An 18,817-nucleotide genomic window follows, 5' to 3' on the forward strand; every position below is an offset into this window, starting at 1 on the left:
ATTCACACCTAGCATTTTTTGTTGTGAGGCAGTAACTCATGAACTAAACAAGGACGGAGGAGTAACAAGTTACATTCCATAATGGAGGATATACATAATACCTCCTCTTCTATAAAGATACTGGATTGCCACTCCCACTGTGGGGTGAAGATAGCCCAGCAACTATTATCCTTGACAAAGGAAGGCGTATTCCTTCCGAAATGCTCCAGAGGTTTTTTGACTGGACTGAGCTCCACTAGTGATGTCACTATCAGCTGCGCTCACTCCGCAACCCACGGCATTCATGCTGGTTGAGACACCACTGGCTGGGGAAGTTCTCCCAGCGCCGAGGTATCTGGATTACAGCATTTGTAAGAATAACACTTATTACAAGCAGAATTATGGGACAAGCACATTGAGGATGCACATACAGGAGGTACAGTAACACTCCTTTTCAGATAGTATCGTGCAGTATAATGCCACTTGGATTATAATAGTGACAGAAATAGAATCCAAATATTGGCACTACTGTATTCTGCTCATTAAATATCCTAGCATCTTTTAAAACATATGCATAAAATGTATGGAGGACCCTATCTCTGTATTTTATCTGGGGTACTTTTTATGTAGGTGACTCCTATCCACTTTTATTCATATATTTATCACATAACCAACAACAAAAAACGTGGTCTCAAATGGCTGGAGGTGCTCAACACCAAATGCGGTTGTGCATTTATTCTGGGGGAGCAGATCCTGCCCTTGTAGTCCGTTGCTAGGGGCGATCCCCAGCATAAAAATGCATACAATGGAGGATGCCTGCAGCAGACTACAAGTTCCACAATGGCATCCTACACCAGATAGATGGTGTGAATGTGTAACAATTAGAATACAATACAGGAATATGGGTGCACTACTGTAGTAGATGTATACAGTGACATTGGCTATCCCTCAACACTGATGTTAAAATTGAGACATTCACCAGTATATCCTTATATGAAGGACACACCAGAGCCCGCACACCAACGCCAAGGTTTCTCAAATGGCACGGGACCTAGCGTTAAACCTACCTGTGCGTGATAAGCAAAACAGGGGCCAGTGGGCAATTACGGCAGCATTAGGTCGACTCACAGAGTCCTCCCAGGTACCCTCCAGCGTGGCTAAGCACACATACAATGGGAGGAGGGAGGCAAAATGCAAGTCCAACATAACCATAAGTGCATATCCCAGTTTTGACACCACTACGCAGCGCTAGTGCATTATAAATAATGTCCAAGGGGGTGAATACTTATGCAAAGAACTGTATGGTATGTTATGATTTTTTTTTGTTTTTTTCTGAAATAATGATTTGCAAACATGAATGATTTTAGTGCACTGAAAACTGGCCAGTTGCCTAGGGCCTCCATTTCCTACGGGGCTCCTTACAGGTCTATAGACTATAGAAAGAACTGAATGGTTAGTAAAGGGATTAAAACAATAAAACGTTTACTGCCCTATGTTGAGAGGAGACCAGAAAGTGCATGAGTGGGTAAGTCCTAAACAGGAAAACCCTCTATGACATGCACTTCTCCTTACAGGGATATGGTTCATTTTGTGCCATTGTGACTGGGTTTAACTAACAAAATTAATATTTGGAGCACATAGTAACAGATAACTGTCTCCTGTACCTCTTTCCGGGCTTTTGCACTTCCAACTGTGTCTATGGCTTTTGCTGCTCTCAGTGTGAGCAATCTGGCTTGTTCAATTGCAATACGACTTTCTGCTATCCAGTGAGCAACCACTTCCTGTGTAAAGGAAAACACAGAGACCACATTTCTTTATATACATCAATGGCCATTTTGTATACAAGATAAAACAAGGTCAACACGTATATAACTGGAAAACATGCTGCTTATTACAGGAAACAATAACTTAAGATTTCTACATCACTTTATCACGTCATGCTATCCGTTTACCTTTAATTAATTTCTAAGACTCTTTACACACCATAAACTGTATCTTTATACCCAAACAAAAAACAAATTATACAACCTATATTGTAGTTAGTGATGAGCAGTTCTGTGAATGTTCTACTGCATAGACACATTTTCCTCATACAATAAATTATACATTAGTATAATTATCTTTGTTTGTTACTTAATTTATTTTATATAAGGGAAGTTGCTGAAATACAGACAAAGAACTTTATCAAAGAAAAGACATATATAATGTCTGATGTTAACCAGAATGATATGTGGACATAGATAAAATGATCACACACAGACAGATGTTGACAATTTCAGGGGACAGACCAACTACCTAGTATTTGGAGTTGTCCTCACAGCAGATGTTACAAGACAGTAGGGCCGGGCATGTTTGGATTTCAAAATGCCTTATATTTTCTATGGAGTGGGGTACGAGGTGTGGAGATGGGAGGGATAGCTGTTGACCAAACAGTTAACTATGGTGTGTTGACATATGAGGGAATTAATTAGGACTGGGGTTTCCCACATCGGTCATAATGGGGTAAGTGTTACTTCACAGAGGTCCAATTGCTGAGACCCGCCCAATCTCCAGAACGGGGCCCTGAGTCTTTGTTATGAATGGAGAGGGAAGTTGTGCATGTGTGCCGCCACTCCCTTCATTGAATTGTCAGCTCTGGTGTCCCATTCTGGAAACAAATATATGGGTATAGCTATATGTTTTAATTTCTTAAATAAAACAAAAAACAAACATAAACGTCACTTTTCAGTTTTTCAAGAAGGTGAGAAAAGCGTGGTATGGGTGCTTTCACTAGATGACTATTCAGGCTACTTAAGTCTATAGGCACGAGCATGTCCATGCACTGATATGTCCCCACCCAACTTTTATAGAATGCATACGTATGCATGCAATGTAAATCCAAATCATTGTGTGGAAAGAAAACCATATATGAAAACGGCAAAACATAGTGAAAAGCATGCACAATTTACTCTGAAAAGGTTTAATGTGCAGTAAGTTTACTTTACCACAGGAAATAGTTCCTTTCTTTGCAAGTTACGAAGCAGAAAGGAGGTAGTAAAAGAACAAATAAAGGACGTTCTCCTACACTACTGACCCACATATATATAAGGCTTGCATTTGTGTACTCGCTAACTTATGACACTATGATCTTCTTACATGATGGTATAGTTTTTTCCCAAATGTTGTTCTCTGTGCAGCTCTGGCACACATAAGCTGAAGAGCACTTTCAGCCGCCCCAATAGTCCTCATACAGTGATGTATGCGGCCAGGGCCAAGGCGACCCTGAGCAATCTCAAAACCTCTGCCCTCTCCTAAAAAGGAAAAAATAGGTTATAGCATAATAATGCATTTTTTTCATGTAGCCTATATATACATTAGATAATCTCTCAGAACAACTCAGTAAAAAAGTCAAAGTACTGTGATAATAAATGTCTATCTGATATGACTGCATTATAGGGGTACAATTAATTGCTGGCTGCCCCTGTGGTCTAAAAAGTGGGGACCCATGTCTCCTATCATAATGTAGCGACGGGACACACGTGTCTCAATTCCCAAACATGTTTCACTGAAAAATAACGTTGTCCAGATTGCAGCAGTACATTGCATCTACAGTATATTTTGTTTTTCACACTCTTCAAAAAAAAAAAAAAAGAATTAAAAAATATTAAACTTTTTTTTTTTTTCACCTGTATTTACATTGCACTGATGGGCTGACATTTTAACTACTGCAGTCACTATCTACTACAGCATCCTGGATAAGAGTCATCTCCAATCCCAGCAGTTACCACAGCTCTGTACCAGATCTTGAAAGGGCTCCAGCCCCACCATGACATACATGGGTTGTTAAATAACTGAATTAAATATGATGAGCTGGTATAAAACAATCATGCATAATAAATACAATTTTACTCCAAAAGAAAAAGAAGAACAGAGTATATCTACTACTGTTCAAATGTGCAGTGTACACATCAATAATCCCCTAATAAGACACACTACAACAATGCATAATCAAGAATGGATTTTATTAGCAAATCCAAAAAAGAATATAAAAACTATAAAAAATTGGCACCATATCCGATCCCTACCGGGACACACCACATTGAAAGACGGATAATACATGTAATAAATCACCCTCTCCACCATCAAGGACTATACATCAAAGTATAATTTAAGTATAGTGCATCATGAAAACAAAATCATAATATGGGAAAGGTGGGGAAACAGGGTAACAATAAATCCGATGTCTAACATTAACAGAGAGCCGTATCAAAGTGCGTGCAGACCCCAACATATGTTTCGCTCGACTGAGCTTCCTCAGGGGGTGTTCCTTCCTGGAGGAAGCTTAGTCGAGCGAAACATATGTTGGAGTCTGCACGCGCTTTGATACGCCTCTCTGTTAATGTTAGACATCAGGATTTATTGTTACTCTGTTTCCCCCCCTTTTCCATATTAAGATTTTGTTTGCATGATGCACTTTACTTAAATGATACTTTGATGTATAGTCCTTGATGGTGGAGAGGGTGATTTATTACATGTATTACCGGTCTTCCAATGTGATGTGTCCCGGTAGGAATCCAATATGGTGCCAATTTTTTATAGTTTTTATATTCTTCTTTTTTGGATTTGCTAATAAAATCCATTCTTGGTTATGCATTGTTGTAGTGTGTCTTATTAGGGGTTTATAATAAATACAAATAAGTAATGGGTGCTAGATATATTTAATCCCCAATTTTACATTGTTTTATTTTTTTACATATAAATTCCACATGCCTAAGGAATGTATACAGTGTACAAAAAAAAAGGATAATAATATATATATATATATATATATTTAGGGGATTTTGGGACAATAAAAATGGTTGTGAAGCTGTATGTAGCCTGATGGTAATTAGCTTTTTAGTAAGCATTTTATTGAGGGCTGTCTTCCTACTTGAGGCTCTCTATACTTTAAACTATTTTAAGTATTGGTCTATGTCCTTCTATCCAATAACCATATACCAGTGTAAAGCAGACCAAACATGTAAACAAATAGATTACATAAGGTTTAATAGAGAGCTGTGCTGCGCTATTTCTGAATATTTCAGTAGATGCCAACAGTAGAGAGAATAAATGTGATGGTCTACACCAGTGTCTCACAACCAGTGAGCCTGACGCTGTTGCAAAACTACAACTCCCAGCATGCCCGGACAGCCAAAGGCTGTCCGGGCATGCTGGGATTTGTAGTTTTGCAACAGATGGAGGCACACTGGTTGGGAAATGCTGGTCTACACCCAGGACAACAGTATTGCATGGCTACAGTGGAAGCTACTGGGCCACCATGCAATATCTAAAAAATCTGGCCCCTTCAAGCACCATTAATATAGATCTGGGTACTCTATATCCTATCGAAAAATAATCTGTTCATGTGCACAACTGTACTTTCACTTTAGGCAAATTGTTATTCCTCTAAATGTCGTCATAGGTTCTAAAGAAATCTCATTAAAGGCTTACAAAAGGTTTTTCTGTGTGGTATCTAAAGAAAAGTGAAAGGAATAGCAAACAAAAGCAACTGTGGAAAACTGGACGAAATGACTCTGTTTACAGGAAAGACTTAATGAAAGGCATATAACATGATCTAATCATAACCAAACAATACGCCCCACATAGCGCAAACACAACACGCACATTAAAGGGAAAGTACCATGGGGGAAAACTTAACTTAAGATTTACATTGCAGGGGGTCCTACCGCTGGAATCGCCTGTAAGGGGACACAGCTTTCCCTGGGAGTGGCGCATCACGACGAAGCGGGGGACGCCACGCCCCCTCCATATATCTCTAGGGGAAATCTGTTGCTTATCCATTTAAAGAAATCAGAGTTCAAACCTAGTATTTCTGAAATGGATCTTAAAGGGGTATTCCAGGAAAAAAACTTTTTTATATATATCAACTGGCTCCAGAAAGTTAAACAGATTAGTAAATTACTTCTATTAAAAAATCTTAACTTCAGAAGCTCATAAGTACTGAAAGGATTAAGGCTGTTCTTTTCTGTATAAATCCTCTCAGATGACACCTGTCTCGGGAAACGCCCAGTTTAGAAGAGGTTTGCTATGGAGATTTGCTTCTAAACTGGGCGTTTCCCGAGACACGTGTCATCAGAGAGGATTTAGACAGTAAAGAACAGCCTTAATCCTTTCAGTACTTATGAGCTTCTGAAGTTAAGATTTTTTAATAGAAGTAATTTATCTGTTTAACTTTCTGGAGCCAGTTGATATATAAAATAAGTTTTTTTCCTGGAATACCCCTTTAACTCCGAAAAATGTCATGGGATGTGGTTTTGGAGATGAATTTATGCCTATTTCAGCTAGAATGCTCACCGAAAATCAGTTGTGTTAGAATGCCCTTAGCTTGTATGTCAGGAGCGTTCTTGGCATGCATGACAAACGTGATATAAACAGTGACTTAGTAAGGCTGGGTTCACACCACGTTTTTCAAATACGGTTACCGTATACGGTTTTCCGCTAAAAAACGTATGTCAAAAACGGTATGCAACCGTATGACTCCAAATTAAAACGTATAAGTTTTTTCCCCGTACGGTTCTATCTGTTTGCATCAGTTTTTGCCAACGGTTTTGCTATTTTGTTGGAATTAGTTTTCCAGCAATTTAATAAAGTTATTATTGTTCTATTGAAATTCCAATCTGCGCATGTGTCAACTCCTAAAACGGATTAGAAAAACCGTGTGCAACCGTATTCTGAAATTCTGTGTACGGTTCTCATAGACAACAAAGTTAAAAGAACCGCATACGGTTCGCATACGGTTTTCCAACCGGAGGCAAAAACGTGGTCGACAGCGTTTTTGCCTACGGTTGAAAAATCGGCAAAACCGTATCTGAGGCAAAACGGGTGCAACCATACACAACATTTGGAATACGGTTTACAATACATTCTCTATGCATACGGTTTCGGATACGGTCGTATACGTTTTTTTTGCGGAAAACCGTATAAGGTTACCGAATTTGGAAAACGTGGTGTGAACCCAGCCTAAGAAAAATTTAAACTTGCCTGGTTGTCTAGGATCTAGGTTCTCAACCTGTGGTATGTGTGCCCCTTGGGAGATTTACAAAACTGTCTAAAAGTAATTCTGTCTTTGTTATGCATAGCAACTTTCATTTCATATTCTGTCCTTGAAAAATTAAAGCTGCTCTGTGAGTGGTTGTTATAGGCAACCCCCCATGATCCAGAACAGTAGCGGCTATTGTTCTGGCGGATTCAGATATTACTGTATTACAGGGATCAAGGTTTGGCGAGGTACGCACCCCTCACTGGTGAGGATCGATTTCCGGCGCTGCAGGGACGCTGCCAAATTCACGGAGGGCAGCAGAAATAAAACCAAGCAGGTTTATTGATTAAAAAGTGTACAAAGACAACGCGTTTCGCAAGGAATCCCTTGCTTCGTCAGACCACGTACCACGTACCTACTCGTCTACAATATCTGACAATTACTTGGGAAACATCTACACTTAGAGAGCACCTCTTTTTTCTGTTTCCTTTCTATACATGTACGTCTGTATTACAGGGATGACTTGGCCACCAAGTTACTACATTTCTCTTGTAATGGCTGTGGCTTTGCCCCGCAAAATAAACTGTTTTCTGTGAGTAGTGGGAGCCACAGATTTATCAAAAGTGTCTAAAGTAAAAACTATCAACCAATCACAGCTAAGGCTTCTTTCACACTACACTGTTGCCCCGTTACAAACGGACGTTAAAGGGGTACTCTGGTGGAAAACTATTTTTTTTTTTAAATCAACTGGTGCAAGAAAGTAAAACAGATTTGTAAATGACTTCCATTTAAAATCTTAATCCTTCCAGTACTTACCAGCTGCTGTATGATCCATAGGAAGTTCTTTTCTTTTTGAATTTCCTTTCTGTCTGACCACAGTGCTCTCTGCTGACACCTCTGTCCATATCAGGAACTGTCCTGAGCAGGATAGGTTTGCTATGAGGATTTGCTTCTACGCTTGACAGTTCCTAAAATGGACAAAGGTGTCAGCAGAGAGTACTGTGGTCAGAGGCAGAAAGGAAATTCAAAAAGAAAGAACTTCCTGTGGAGCATTTAACAGCTGATAAGTACTGGAAGGATTAAGATTTTTAAATAGAAGTAATTTACAAATCTGTGTAACTTTCTGCCACCAGTTGTTTTAGAAGAAAAATGCTTCCAGTGGAGTACCCCTTTAATGGGTCTTTTTTTTCTTCCTACTTTGGCTGCCATTAACGTCCGTTATTGTAACAGAGCCTAACTGGAGTTATAATGGGCAAAGAGGATCCCATTCACTTGAATGGGATTCCCCTAATGTCTGTTAGAACTCCCGTTATTGCGGGAGAAAAAGGCGTGTCATGCACAAATTTTTCTCCCGTTCTCTTCCTAATGGCCAGTACACTGACGGACACAAATGTCAGGGTCAAAGAAGCCTAAGCTTTAGTTTTTCAAAAAAAAAATAATTTTTGCAAAAAGGAAAGCTGTGGCGTGATTGATTGCTATTGGCAACAAAGACAGTTTTTTTTTTTTGGACACTTTTGATAAATCTACCTTGCCTTTAATGACACAGTTCCCTTAAAGAGATTTTTTTTCATGAAGCAAATTTGGTAGCATAGTTAGTAAAATCAGATGTGTACATACACCCCAACTCTCTCAGAACTAGTGAAAATTCCCAATCTTGGGGTGATGTTCCACCTTTCTGTATCTATGTACCAGACCAGGTAAGCTGAGGCCAAATCAGCTACACCATGGATGTTTATCTTAAGTAAGGTTAAGTAGTCAGTCTGCCACTTGAGTATACGAGGTCCTCCTAAACTCAGGTGACGGCTGACATTATTGCTGCTAAAGGGGTATTCCCACAATTTAAAGTTATCCCCTATCCAAAAATTCCAAAATGTATGTCAGCCTCAAAACCTAGTCTAACTGTGTCAAAGTTTAGTTGGCTTTACACTGATATCATATTATTTTTTGGATAGAACAGCATAAAAGGATAGACTACTAAGCTACTCTATTCTACAAATAGAATAAATACGGGCATAACGCCAACCATTTGTAGTCAATAGTAGAATATGATGTTTGTTCTATTGAACCCATTAGGCATGTTGCAGAGTATGATCGAATACCTTTTTGAAATTATTCCGATATATATATATATATATATATATATATATATATATATATATATATAAGGCATATTGACGATGACTGATGTGAAAATACACTAAACTTCTAATTCTCTGTTATTTCATTGAGCTCTATGGTAGTCTAAGTAGGCAACAAGTGTTTTAACAGCCCCTATGTAGTTTCCTCTCTTTTTAATGAAAGGGGATTTCCAGAATGACTCCACAAGTTGGCCGACTTCATATAGTGGATTCCTGATGACTCAAGCGAGCACTAAGCCAGCATAACAATCAACATTGTGGAAATAATAGGCTACTCTCCAAAAATACTCCATTTTTTATCGTAACAACTTACCCAGAATCATGTTAGTTACGGGAACTCTCACATTTCTGAAATGTACTTCAAAGTGTCCTCCATGAGGGGTATCTGCAAAAAAATTGTTTATACACCATAAAGAAAATGACTGATTAAGCAGTCATGTAACAAGTCACAGTGTTGGTTAAATCCATTGTGTACATGATAAATGGTGTGAAGCAATGATTTATATTCCCAACAACTGGTAAGCTATTGAGGTAGGGGACAAGGGACCTCTACTCTCTTGATCTATAGGGGGTCCATCAGCACAAATTCTGCCCTGTGATACAGCAGTCACGAGTGGTCATTTGTGAGAAAAACATAGCTAGAGGTGGTGTAAAAATACTGAACACGCTATACCCACCTCCTCCAGTCCTCTGCACTTGCTGTGTTGACGCACACAATCCTCTGCTGGTCTCCACTTCTTCTGAAGCTGGTCCACTCAGTCAATCAGTGGTCACAGCACTGTCTCAGTCAGTGGGTCCAGTTCCTGTGGGATTGGGATGTCCCAAGAACATGGAGGAAGTGGATACCAGAGGAGGAGTGGAAACATTGACACAGCAACTTCAGGGGTCTGGATGGGGTTAACATAGCATGTTTATTATTTTTTACACTGCCCAAGTTATGGAACAAATCTTTTCTCCAGACACTCCTTTAATAAATCTGCATTTGGAGTTGAATTTCCTGCCAATGCCCTGTAGGCTTTATCAGCTGCATGTTGGCACCATTTACAGCAACCTTAAAGGGGTTGTACACCATAAGGTTATTTTAGTACTTACCTGCCAGAACTGGGTATTTCCTGTTGGATTTCGTTCTCTAAACTGCACATCCAACAGTTCCATGCTTGAAAGTTTGAGATCACTTTCTTTCCTTCCTCCCACACATCAGCCACCCCACCCATTGAAACACAGTGTTGCAAAATTGAAGCAGGACAGGCTATCTCTGATCACCTGACTAGTGATGTCAGGTCTCGACGCACTGCAAACTGGGAAATCCCAAGACATGAGTAATTTTGTATGCTGTTAAAAATAAACATTGGGGCGATAACCAAGAATTGTGAGACCACCATCACACACAGGCACAGACATTATATGAACTACACTATCTTTACAGCCCCTGTAGCATAGTCAAATAAAATAAATTCCTGGAATACCCCTTTAAATGTGTAAGTCAACTACTAAATGAGACTGTTGAGATGGCATAAAATGTATTTCCACCTTTAGTGTAGGGTCACATGGAGACCATCTGCAGCATATTTCACGCTGCTGATCCGCCGACGGCAGTCACATGAGAGAGCTTCCTGCTGCCGCCGGGTAGCTTTGTGTCTGCTAGTAGGGGTGAATTTCCTGCTGTGCATGTGCTATGAGTAGGCACTGTGTCTACAGTGGGAAATCCACCACTTCAAGTGGATACACAGAGCTAGCTAGCTACAAAGTAGGTATTCCAGGAAAAAACTTTTTATATATATATATATATATATATATATATATATATATATCAACTGGCTCCAGAAAGTTAAACAGATTTATAAATTACTTCTATTATTACTTCCAATAATTATCAGCTGCTGAAGTTGAGTGTTGTTCTTTTCTGTCAATCAACAGTGCTCTCTGCTGACATCTCCGCTTGTCTCGGGAACTGCACAGAGTAGAAGAGGTTTGCTATGGGGATTTGCTTCTACTCTGGACAGTTCTCGAGATAGGTGTCATCACAGAGCACTTAGACAGAAAAGAACAACTCAACTTCAGCAGCTCATTAGTACTGAAAGGATTAAGATTTTTTAATAGAAGTCATTTACAAATCTGTTTAACTTTCTGGAGCCAGTTGATATATAAATGTTTTTGTTTTTTTTCCTGGATAACCCCTTTAATGTAGCTTAAAAGGATAAGGGATAAGATGTCTGATTGCAGCCATCATGCCCCCTCCATTCATGTCTATGGGAGGAGGCATGACGGCTAGTACAAAGCAGTCACGCCTTCTCAAATAGACATGAATAGGGGGGTGGCGTCAAACCACGAACACTGAAGCTCCAAGCTTCCATGTTTAGAACACTGCAGTGCCAGCCTGGAGATCACAAGGTGTCCGGCCATTGGGACCAGCTCTATTTTACTTGTCTCCAAATGTGCTCCATAGTGACACATGCTGGTAGACAGAAACATTTAACTGTATAGCAACGTAAAGTAGTGTGTACTGTTATGAGGTGCACCATTACCTTCATATCCAAACACTTTCAGCGCTCTTATGATCTCTACACCTTTCGTGTCCATGGGAACAAGGATCATGCTGTGCTTCTTATTTCTTTAAAAAAATAATGGGTGACTTAGTATGGTGCATCATAACATATTTTAAATGATAAATACAGTCTACAATGGCTGTTCTAAGTAGTGAATTGTTTGCCTAAACTAATAGCATCATTTTTCATAGTCCTACACTGAGTGGCCAGGAGAGCCATGTATTTGGGCTTTTGTCAGCACCAGAATGCTTGCGTGTGGAGGAGGTGCTAAGTGGATTATTGCTCTATAACTGCTCAGCCAAAAATACCATATGTATATGTCAGGTCTGATGTATTAGAATACTGATGTCTACTAAAGTTGTATTTTTGTGAATACCACAGGAGAAAACAAACTTTGTTTTACACCTTGTTAAAGAGTGTCGTTGTGGAGTTCTTTGCTCTTCTTATCTAGCTAGCCTGACTTACTAAATAAGTATATTATCTACTCAATTTTCCCAATAGAGGGTTGGGGTACAATACTAGTTTTTTGTCCTCTGTGGTTTCTTAGAAGTAGCAGCAGAAGTGATATAGTCAGCCAAACATTGAGTTTTCAACTTTTGGGCCTAAGTGGGGAACCCAAGGCACATACCACACTTCACAACCAGATGGTGCTGAATTCTATAGGTATGCCCACACATGCTTTAGCTGCTGGCCCAGTGGTCATTTAGCTGTCAGCTCTCTCTTTTGATCCCTCCATAAACATTATATTTTGGCTCAGCTGAGTATTCATGTCTTCTGGAGAAAGGAGACAATACACCAAGTAGTACAAAGCCAGATACCTTTAGCCGTGGCTTATCTCCTAAACTATCTAACCCAGTGGTTCTTAACCTTGTTGGAAATGAACCCCACCAGTTTCATATGCGCATTCACCAAACCCCTCTTAATTGGAAAAATTGGATTTTTTCAAATTCAAAACATAGGAGATATATATTTATACATAGGTGCACAAAATTAACAAAACCATTAAAGAACAAAACCATTATGACACATTAGGCGCAGGAAGCGTTCCCCCCACACATTAGGCGCAGGCAGTGTTTCTCCTCACATTAGGCAGACAGAGTTCCCCCACATTAGGCAGGCAGTTTCCCCCCACATTAGGCAGACAGAGTTCCCCCACATTAGGCAGGCAGTGTCCCCCCACATTAGGCAGACAGTGTCCCCCCACATTAGGCAGACAGTGTTCCCCCCACATTAGGCAGACAGTGTTCCCCCCACATTAGGCAGACAGTGTTCCCCCACATTAGGCAGACAGTGTTCCCCCACATTAGGCAGGCAGTGTTCCCCCACATTAGGAAGACAGAGTTCCCCCACATTAGGCAGACAGAGTTCCCCCACATTAGGCAGGCAGTGTTCCCCGCATTAGGCAGACAGAATTCCCCCACATTAGGCAGACAATGTTCCCTCACATTAGGCAGACAGTGTTCCCCCACATTAGGCAGACAGTGTTCCCCCACATTAGGCAGACAGTGTTCCCTCACATTAGGTAGACAGTGTTCCCCCACATTAGGCAGACAGTGTTCCCCCACATTAGGCAGACAGTGTTCCCCCACATTAGGCAGACAGTGTTCCCCCACATTATGTAGGCCAGTGGTCTTCAACCTGCGGACCTCCAGATGTTGCAAAACTACCACTCCCAGCATGCCCGGACAGCCAACGGCTGTCCGGGCATGCTGGGAGTGGTAGTTTTGCAACATCTGGAGGTCCGCAGGTTGAAGACCACTGATGAAGCAGTGTTCCCCCACAGACATACAGCATCCAGCCATATACAGTGTATGGCTGGAGGCTGTATGCCTGTGTACTGCCCACTTCAGTGCTCCGAAGCACCGAAAATGACGTGCCGCTGGTCACTTACCAAGCTGGCCAGCCCGCGTCTTCCTCCTTCTTTATCCTCCGGTCCTCGGCGCCTTCGTTTCCATGGGCGCACGCACGGGACGCATGTCCCGGCGGCCCTGTGTTTTTAAATTTAACGTGGGGCCGCAGGGAGTTAATAAGGATGGGGGGAATTGCCCCTTCGCTACAGGACGGGCAAACACTGGCTCTGCTTGGGGCCCCGGGCCAGCTCGGGGCCCCAAGCAATTGCTTGGTATGCCTGTTGCGACCTCCCCCCGCCAAACCCCCGGGACTGACTCACCGAACCCCTGGGGTTCGAACCCAGGTTAAGAACCACTGATCTAGCCTAAGGATTGGGCAGTGCATCGGGTCTTAAGACACAGCATAAGAAGCAGTAATCCAGTTCTACCAACAGGTTGGGATTTTAGCTGTGAGACATTTATGGCATATCTGGTCAGTGATTAAATATAGGTTCTAGAACTCTTTCGGTGTGTGAACATTTTTAAGAAATCTGATAAAATAGCAGTTTTTTTCTTAATGTGTACCTGGAGGTGGAGACATTTTCAGTTTTACCCATTACAATTGCTACTTTGCAGTTTGGGTTTCCCGCACCTACAGAAAAGATAAAAAGGAAAGAATACATTTGAGTCACTGTATGTTATTTTGATGTTTGTGTGTTCTAAAAAAATTTTTTTATGATTCATATTAATACAAACTTTGCCTTCCTGATCATTATAACACTACATTCCTAAAATACAATGTCCTCAGGGCAGGATTGCCCACCAATATCATAAATGTATGTGGGTGGTAGTTACGCTGGTTCCATATACATAGTTTCAACTTTAAAAACATAATGTATTCACAAGCCCGAAATTCCGTACAGAGATTTTGCACCAGCAGAGTCCCATTGATTTCATGATATGGCGCTTTCCTGCTTCCACAGTTTGCAGAATGTCATCATGTGAACATAGCATAACTGTTATTTTAGGTTCGTTTAGGGTCTATTCACACATACAGGATCCTGCGCAGATTTGATGCGCAGGATTTGTAACTGCCAATTGGAAGCTGTGCTCAGTCATTTAGTTTACATTGAAATCTGCAGCAGAAAATCCTGTGCATCAAATACTGCGCAGAATACTGTACGTGTGAATAGACCATCATAGCCCTAGTTTCCCCTTCTGCTAAACTGAATTTATTTAAAGGGGTACTCTCATGGAAAACTTTTTTTTTAAAATCAACTGGTGCCAGAAAGTTAAACAGATTTGTAAATTACTTCTATTAAAAAATCTTAATCCTTCCAATACATTTTATGGGCTGTATACTACAGAGGAAATGCTTTTCTTTTTGGATTTCTCTGATGTCACGACCACAGTGCTCTCTGCTGACCTCTGCTGTCCATTTAAGGAACTGTCCAGAGCAGCATATTGTTTAATTTGGGGATTTTCTCCTGCTCCGGACAGTTCCAAAAATGGACAGCAGAGGTCAGCAGAGAGCACTGTGGTAGTGACATCAGAGAAATCAAAAAAGAAAAGCAGTTTTTGTGTAGTATATAGCCCCTAAAAAGTACAGGAAGTATTAAGATTTTTTTTTATAGAAGTAATCTACAAATCTGTTTAACTTTCTGGCACCAGTTGATTTAAAAAAATAAATAAATAAATGAATAAAGGTTTTCCATGGGAGTACCCCTTTAAAGAATGGGCTTAGAATTTGACTTGCTATAGCTACCTTTCTGTTCAGGGCCAATTTATTAAAAAGAAAAAAAAATATTAGATGTAGGTGGTAAAAAAAAAGTTTTTGCTATGGGTGCACACATACCAGAATACCTTATTGGCTTTCTTGTCAATGCAAAAAAAATAAAATGAAAGGTGTTATTTCGGAAACAGTTCCAAGTCTGTCTCCAGGTTGGGTTGGTTTTACAACTTGGCTTCATTCCCTTCAATGGAACTGAGCTGCAGAACCACACCCAACCTGGAGACAGACAAGAAGAGGTTTTTGACAGAAAGTAGCCGTGTTTTTCTTTTTCTGGATAACCGCTTTAAATCCAGTAGTAAGTTTACGCAATCCTGGTAAATGGAATGTACAAGATTGATATATGAGTAAATACATAGCTCAACACTGCACCAGGTTGTAATCAGATAAATATTTTAAAAATATATTAAAAAGGAGCTCAACAGTCTAAACCATAAAAAAACATTTTTCAAGCTACCCCACTGAAAAATGGTAACTGACTTTAGCCTTGTACTGTGTCAATTTTTTATTTTTTTTTTACTGGATGAAGATTCACATTTAGTAAAATATTACCGTAAAAAAAAAAAAAAAAAAAAAAAAAAGTAATATACAAAGTCATTTGCAAAAGAAGATCTCAATTACATTACAATGTTTATTTTTAATGATCTCGTGATCTAATGATGTTGCAAAATAGTGGGATTTTTTTATGTTCAAAACATCTGCCAAAATATTCAGATGCTTGTTAAAACAAGACAAGAAAGTGACTCTCAAAATGTGATATTATAATGCAATAAGCTGGGTATGCCTTCAGCTTTAGTTTAAGTTCCCCTTGCCAATAAGAGGACACTGTCATCACTGATCGGACAGCGGAAAAGGGTGTAGAGACACAATCAAGTGAGAGGAGATTTAAGAAAATATGTCCCAGAATTGATATTTAATGAGAAAAGCAAAATGATATTAATGGAGACATGGAAGGGCATTTCATTTTTAGGTTATATGCACAAGGCTAAAAACTGCAGCTTTCTCAGAGCCACAATAAGAGTAATGCAGCAACCTGGTGCCACCATTATGAACAAAGTTCGAGCCAAGGCCTCTGTATTTCGCCTCCTGTATTATTATTTCCATCGCTGTTGCTGTACCAGTCTGAGCTGATCGGTGGGAGGCACTAGGTGTCGGGACCCCATTGATCAGCTATTGAGGGCCTATTCTTTGGACAGGTCATCAATAACTGTTGCCAGAAAAACACCTGGACTTCAATGGGTAGCAAAATCTGCAGCAGAAAATATGCACTTGTGAAAACGTGTATTTTTGCTGCAGATTTTGCTGTCCATTGACTGCAATGGGCAGCAAAATCTGCTGAAGCAAATGTGCAGATCTGCAGCAGAAAATATGCACATGTGAACACACCCTAAGGGTCTATTCACGCATACAAAATCCTGCGCATATTTAATGCACAGGATGTGAAGCTGCAGAATTAAAGCAGTGTTCAGTCATTTAGTTTACGTTGAAATCTGCAGCATAAAAATCAGCAGCTTCAAATTCTGCACATTTAATATGTGCAGGATACTATAAGTGTGACTATACGCTAAGGGTAGGGTCACACACAGCACATCCACAGCATATTTCATGCTGCGGATGCGTCAGCGGCAGTCCCAAAGCGACGGCAGAGCAAGCTCCCTGCTGCGACCAGTAGCTCTGTGTGTCTGCTCGTAGCAGCGGATTTACCACCGACAGTCAGGCGCAGAGCAACCCAGTCGCAGCATGGAGCTCACTCTGCCGTCGCTCTGGTACTCTATCCTAAGGGAGTGTTCACACATGCATTTTGCTGCAAATTTTCTGCAGTTGATTTTTTTTTCTTTTTGCCCATTGAAGTCAATCGGTAGGAAAATAAACAGCAGAAAATCTGCTGCAAAATATTCATGTAAAAACGTACACTTGAGATAGAAAGAAATTAATAATTTCTTCCTCCATATATTAAAATACATTTCTCAAAACAATTTTGTTTTCTTAACAAGTGATGAGAACTAAAGAAACTGAGCAGGCTTTAGCCGTTTCCTTGTGTCTTTTTATTTTTTAGGAATGCCATAGTTTGCCCCTACAATGTTCTACATAAATATTTTATTTAGAAAGTCATGGAAAAAATGTAAAGGGGTACTCCGCTGCTTAGCGTTTGGAACAAAATGTTCCGAACGCTGGAGTTGGTGCCGGGAGCTCGTGAAGTCATACCCTGCCCCGCCCCCTCAATGCAAGTCTATGGGATGGGGCGTGGCGGCTGTCATGCCCCCTCCCATGGACTTGCATTGAGGGGGTGGGACGTGATATCATGAGGGGGCGGGGCTATGATGTCACAAGCTCCCGGCCCGGCTCTAGCGTTCGGAACAATTTGTTCCAAACGCTGAGCAACGGAGTACCCTTTTAAGGCTTTTGCTGCAACTTTACATAAAATGAATATTACACTTTTATCTGATAAAATTGGGATATTACTCTTTATGCACTCCTCAATTATAAAAAATGATAACACATTTCTATAAATAAAAGGTAAAATTCATCCCGAGGTTAGATATACCCCAAAATGATTTACTAAACAAGACATTAAACCGACTTGTGGACATTAAAAAAAGTTATGGCTGACAGATTGTTTTGATGCTAAAATGACTAAGCTACACCCGTCTATTTACCAGCTGTAAATCGAAAAAATAAGCAGAAATTTGAAATAAAAAAAGAAGACTTTCAGACTGCAGTTCTCCACAGGTAAGTGTATGGAGATTAAATATAGCCTGGAGTATCCCTTATAATTTACCCGTTTCTCAATGGAACCCAGACTAATGCTGCCATACAGCCTAAAGGTAATATAGTAACTATGTAAAAGCTTAGAAACAAGCATATAAACTTCATTATAATTTGCGTTCAAGGGGCACTATTCAGTATAGAGAAGAGCGGACACAAAATAACCTCCATCTCTTATTTATTTCCTGAAACTGCAGGAAAAGAAAGCAAGGAGGGCAAACTTAATCTAGCTTTCCAGAAAAGGGAGGGGAGCTGGCAGTTTGACAAAAGAGGCTCGTAAACATTTTTGTTTCACTGACAGACATTCTTATACCAGTGCGACACAATACAGAAAACCAGGGCATTCTGGAACAGAGGTGAGTGCATGTGATGCTCTTATAGACTCTCCTTGTAAACCCTGAGCCATGTGTAATGATATCAGCTATGTTTGTTTTAAAATGTTACACACATATAAGCTAGCAAAAATCATACTCGTATAAACAGACGACATGTCTCCTATAGTGTTAGGAGTTCTTTTGTTACTCGTTTGTGGGATATAGGCTATGTGAGGTTAATGAAAAGAAGGACAACTTGACTATTTGTTTTTTGTCTACTTTGGTACTGATCTATGGATATTTATAAAGTGGTTAATAGGAATATATATTTGCTTTTTGTCTACTTTGGTACCGATCTATGGATATTTATAAAGTGGTTAATAGGAATATAAATTTGTTTTTTGTCTACTTTGGTACCGATCTATGGATATTTATAAA

General features: G+C 40.1%; 2 protein-coding genes across 6 annotated transcripts in view; one reads left to right on the top strand and one right to left on the bottom strand.

The window, feature by feature from the left end:
• Positions 1–18,817, bottom strand: part of ACAD11 (acyl-CoA dehydrogenase family member 11) — an 83,476-nt gene that overhangs the window by 3,093 nt on the left and 61,566 nt on the right. For 3 of the 4 annotated variants that reach the window (XM_056520630.1, XM_056520631.1, XM_056520633.1), the window contains 5 exons: positions 14,096–14,162; positions 11,661–11,746; positions 9,449–9,520; positions 3,115–3,269; positions 1,644–1,760 (listed from right to left, as the gene is read on the bottom strand). In XM_056520630.1, the coding sequence (XP_056376605.1) occupies positions 1,644–1,760; positions 3,115–3,269; positions 9,449–9,520; positions 11,661–11,746; positions 14,096–14,162 (497 nt within the window). Of the gene's footprint in view, positions 1–1,643; positions 1,761–3,114; positions 3,270–7,860; positions 7,966–9,448; positions 9,521–11,660; positions 11,747–14,095; positions 14,163–18,817 lie in introns of those variants that run through there. The other variant, XM_056520632.1, reaches the window with a different exon arrangement.
• The window catches only part of ACKR4 (atypical chemokine receptor 4), a 30,753-nt gene that overhangs the window by 2,852 nt on the left and 9,084 nt on the right, over positions 1–18,817 (top strand). Inside the window, exon 1 of one of the 2 annotated variants that reach the window (XM_056520638.1) lies at positions 18,350–18,421. The exons of the other annotated variant lie outside the window; for it this stretch is intronic. The gene's annotated coding sequence lies outside the window, so the exon portion shown is untranslated. Of the gene's footprint in view, positions 1–18,349; positions 18,422–18,817 lie in introns of those variants that run through there. 2 annotated transcript variants of the gene reach the window in all.

Source organism: Hyla sarda, chromosome 5 (genome assembly GCF_029499605.1).
Source record: "Hyla sarda isolate aHylSar1 chromosome 5, aHylSar1.hap1, whole genome shotgun sequence".
NCBI classification, from domain to species: domain Eukaryota; kingdom Metazoa; phylum Chordata; class Amphibia; order Anura; family Hylidae; genus Hyla; species Hyla sarda.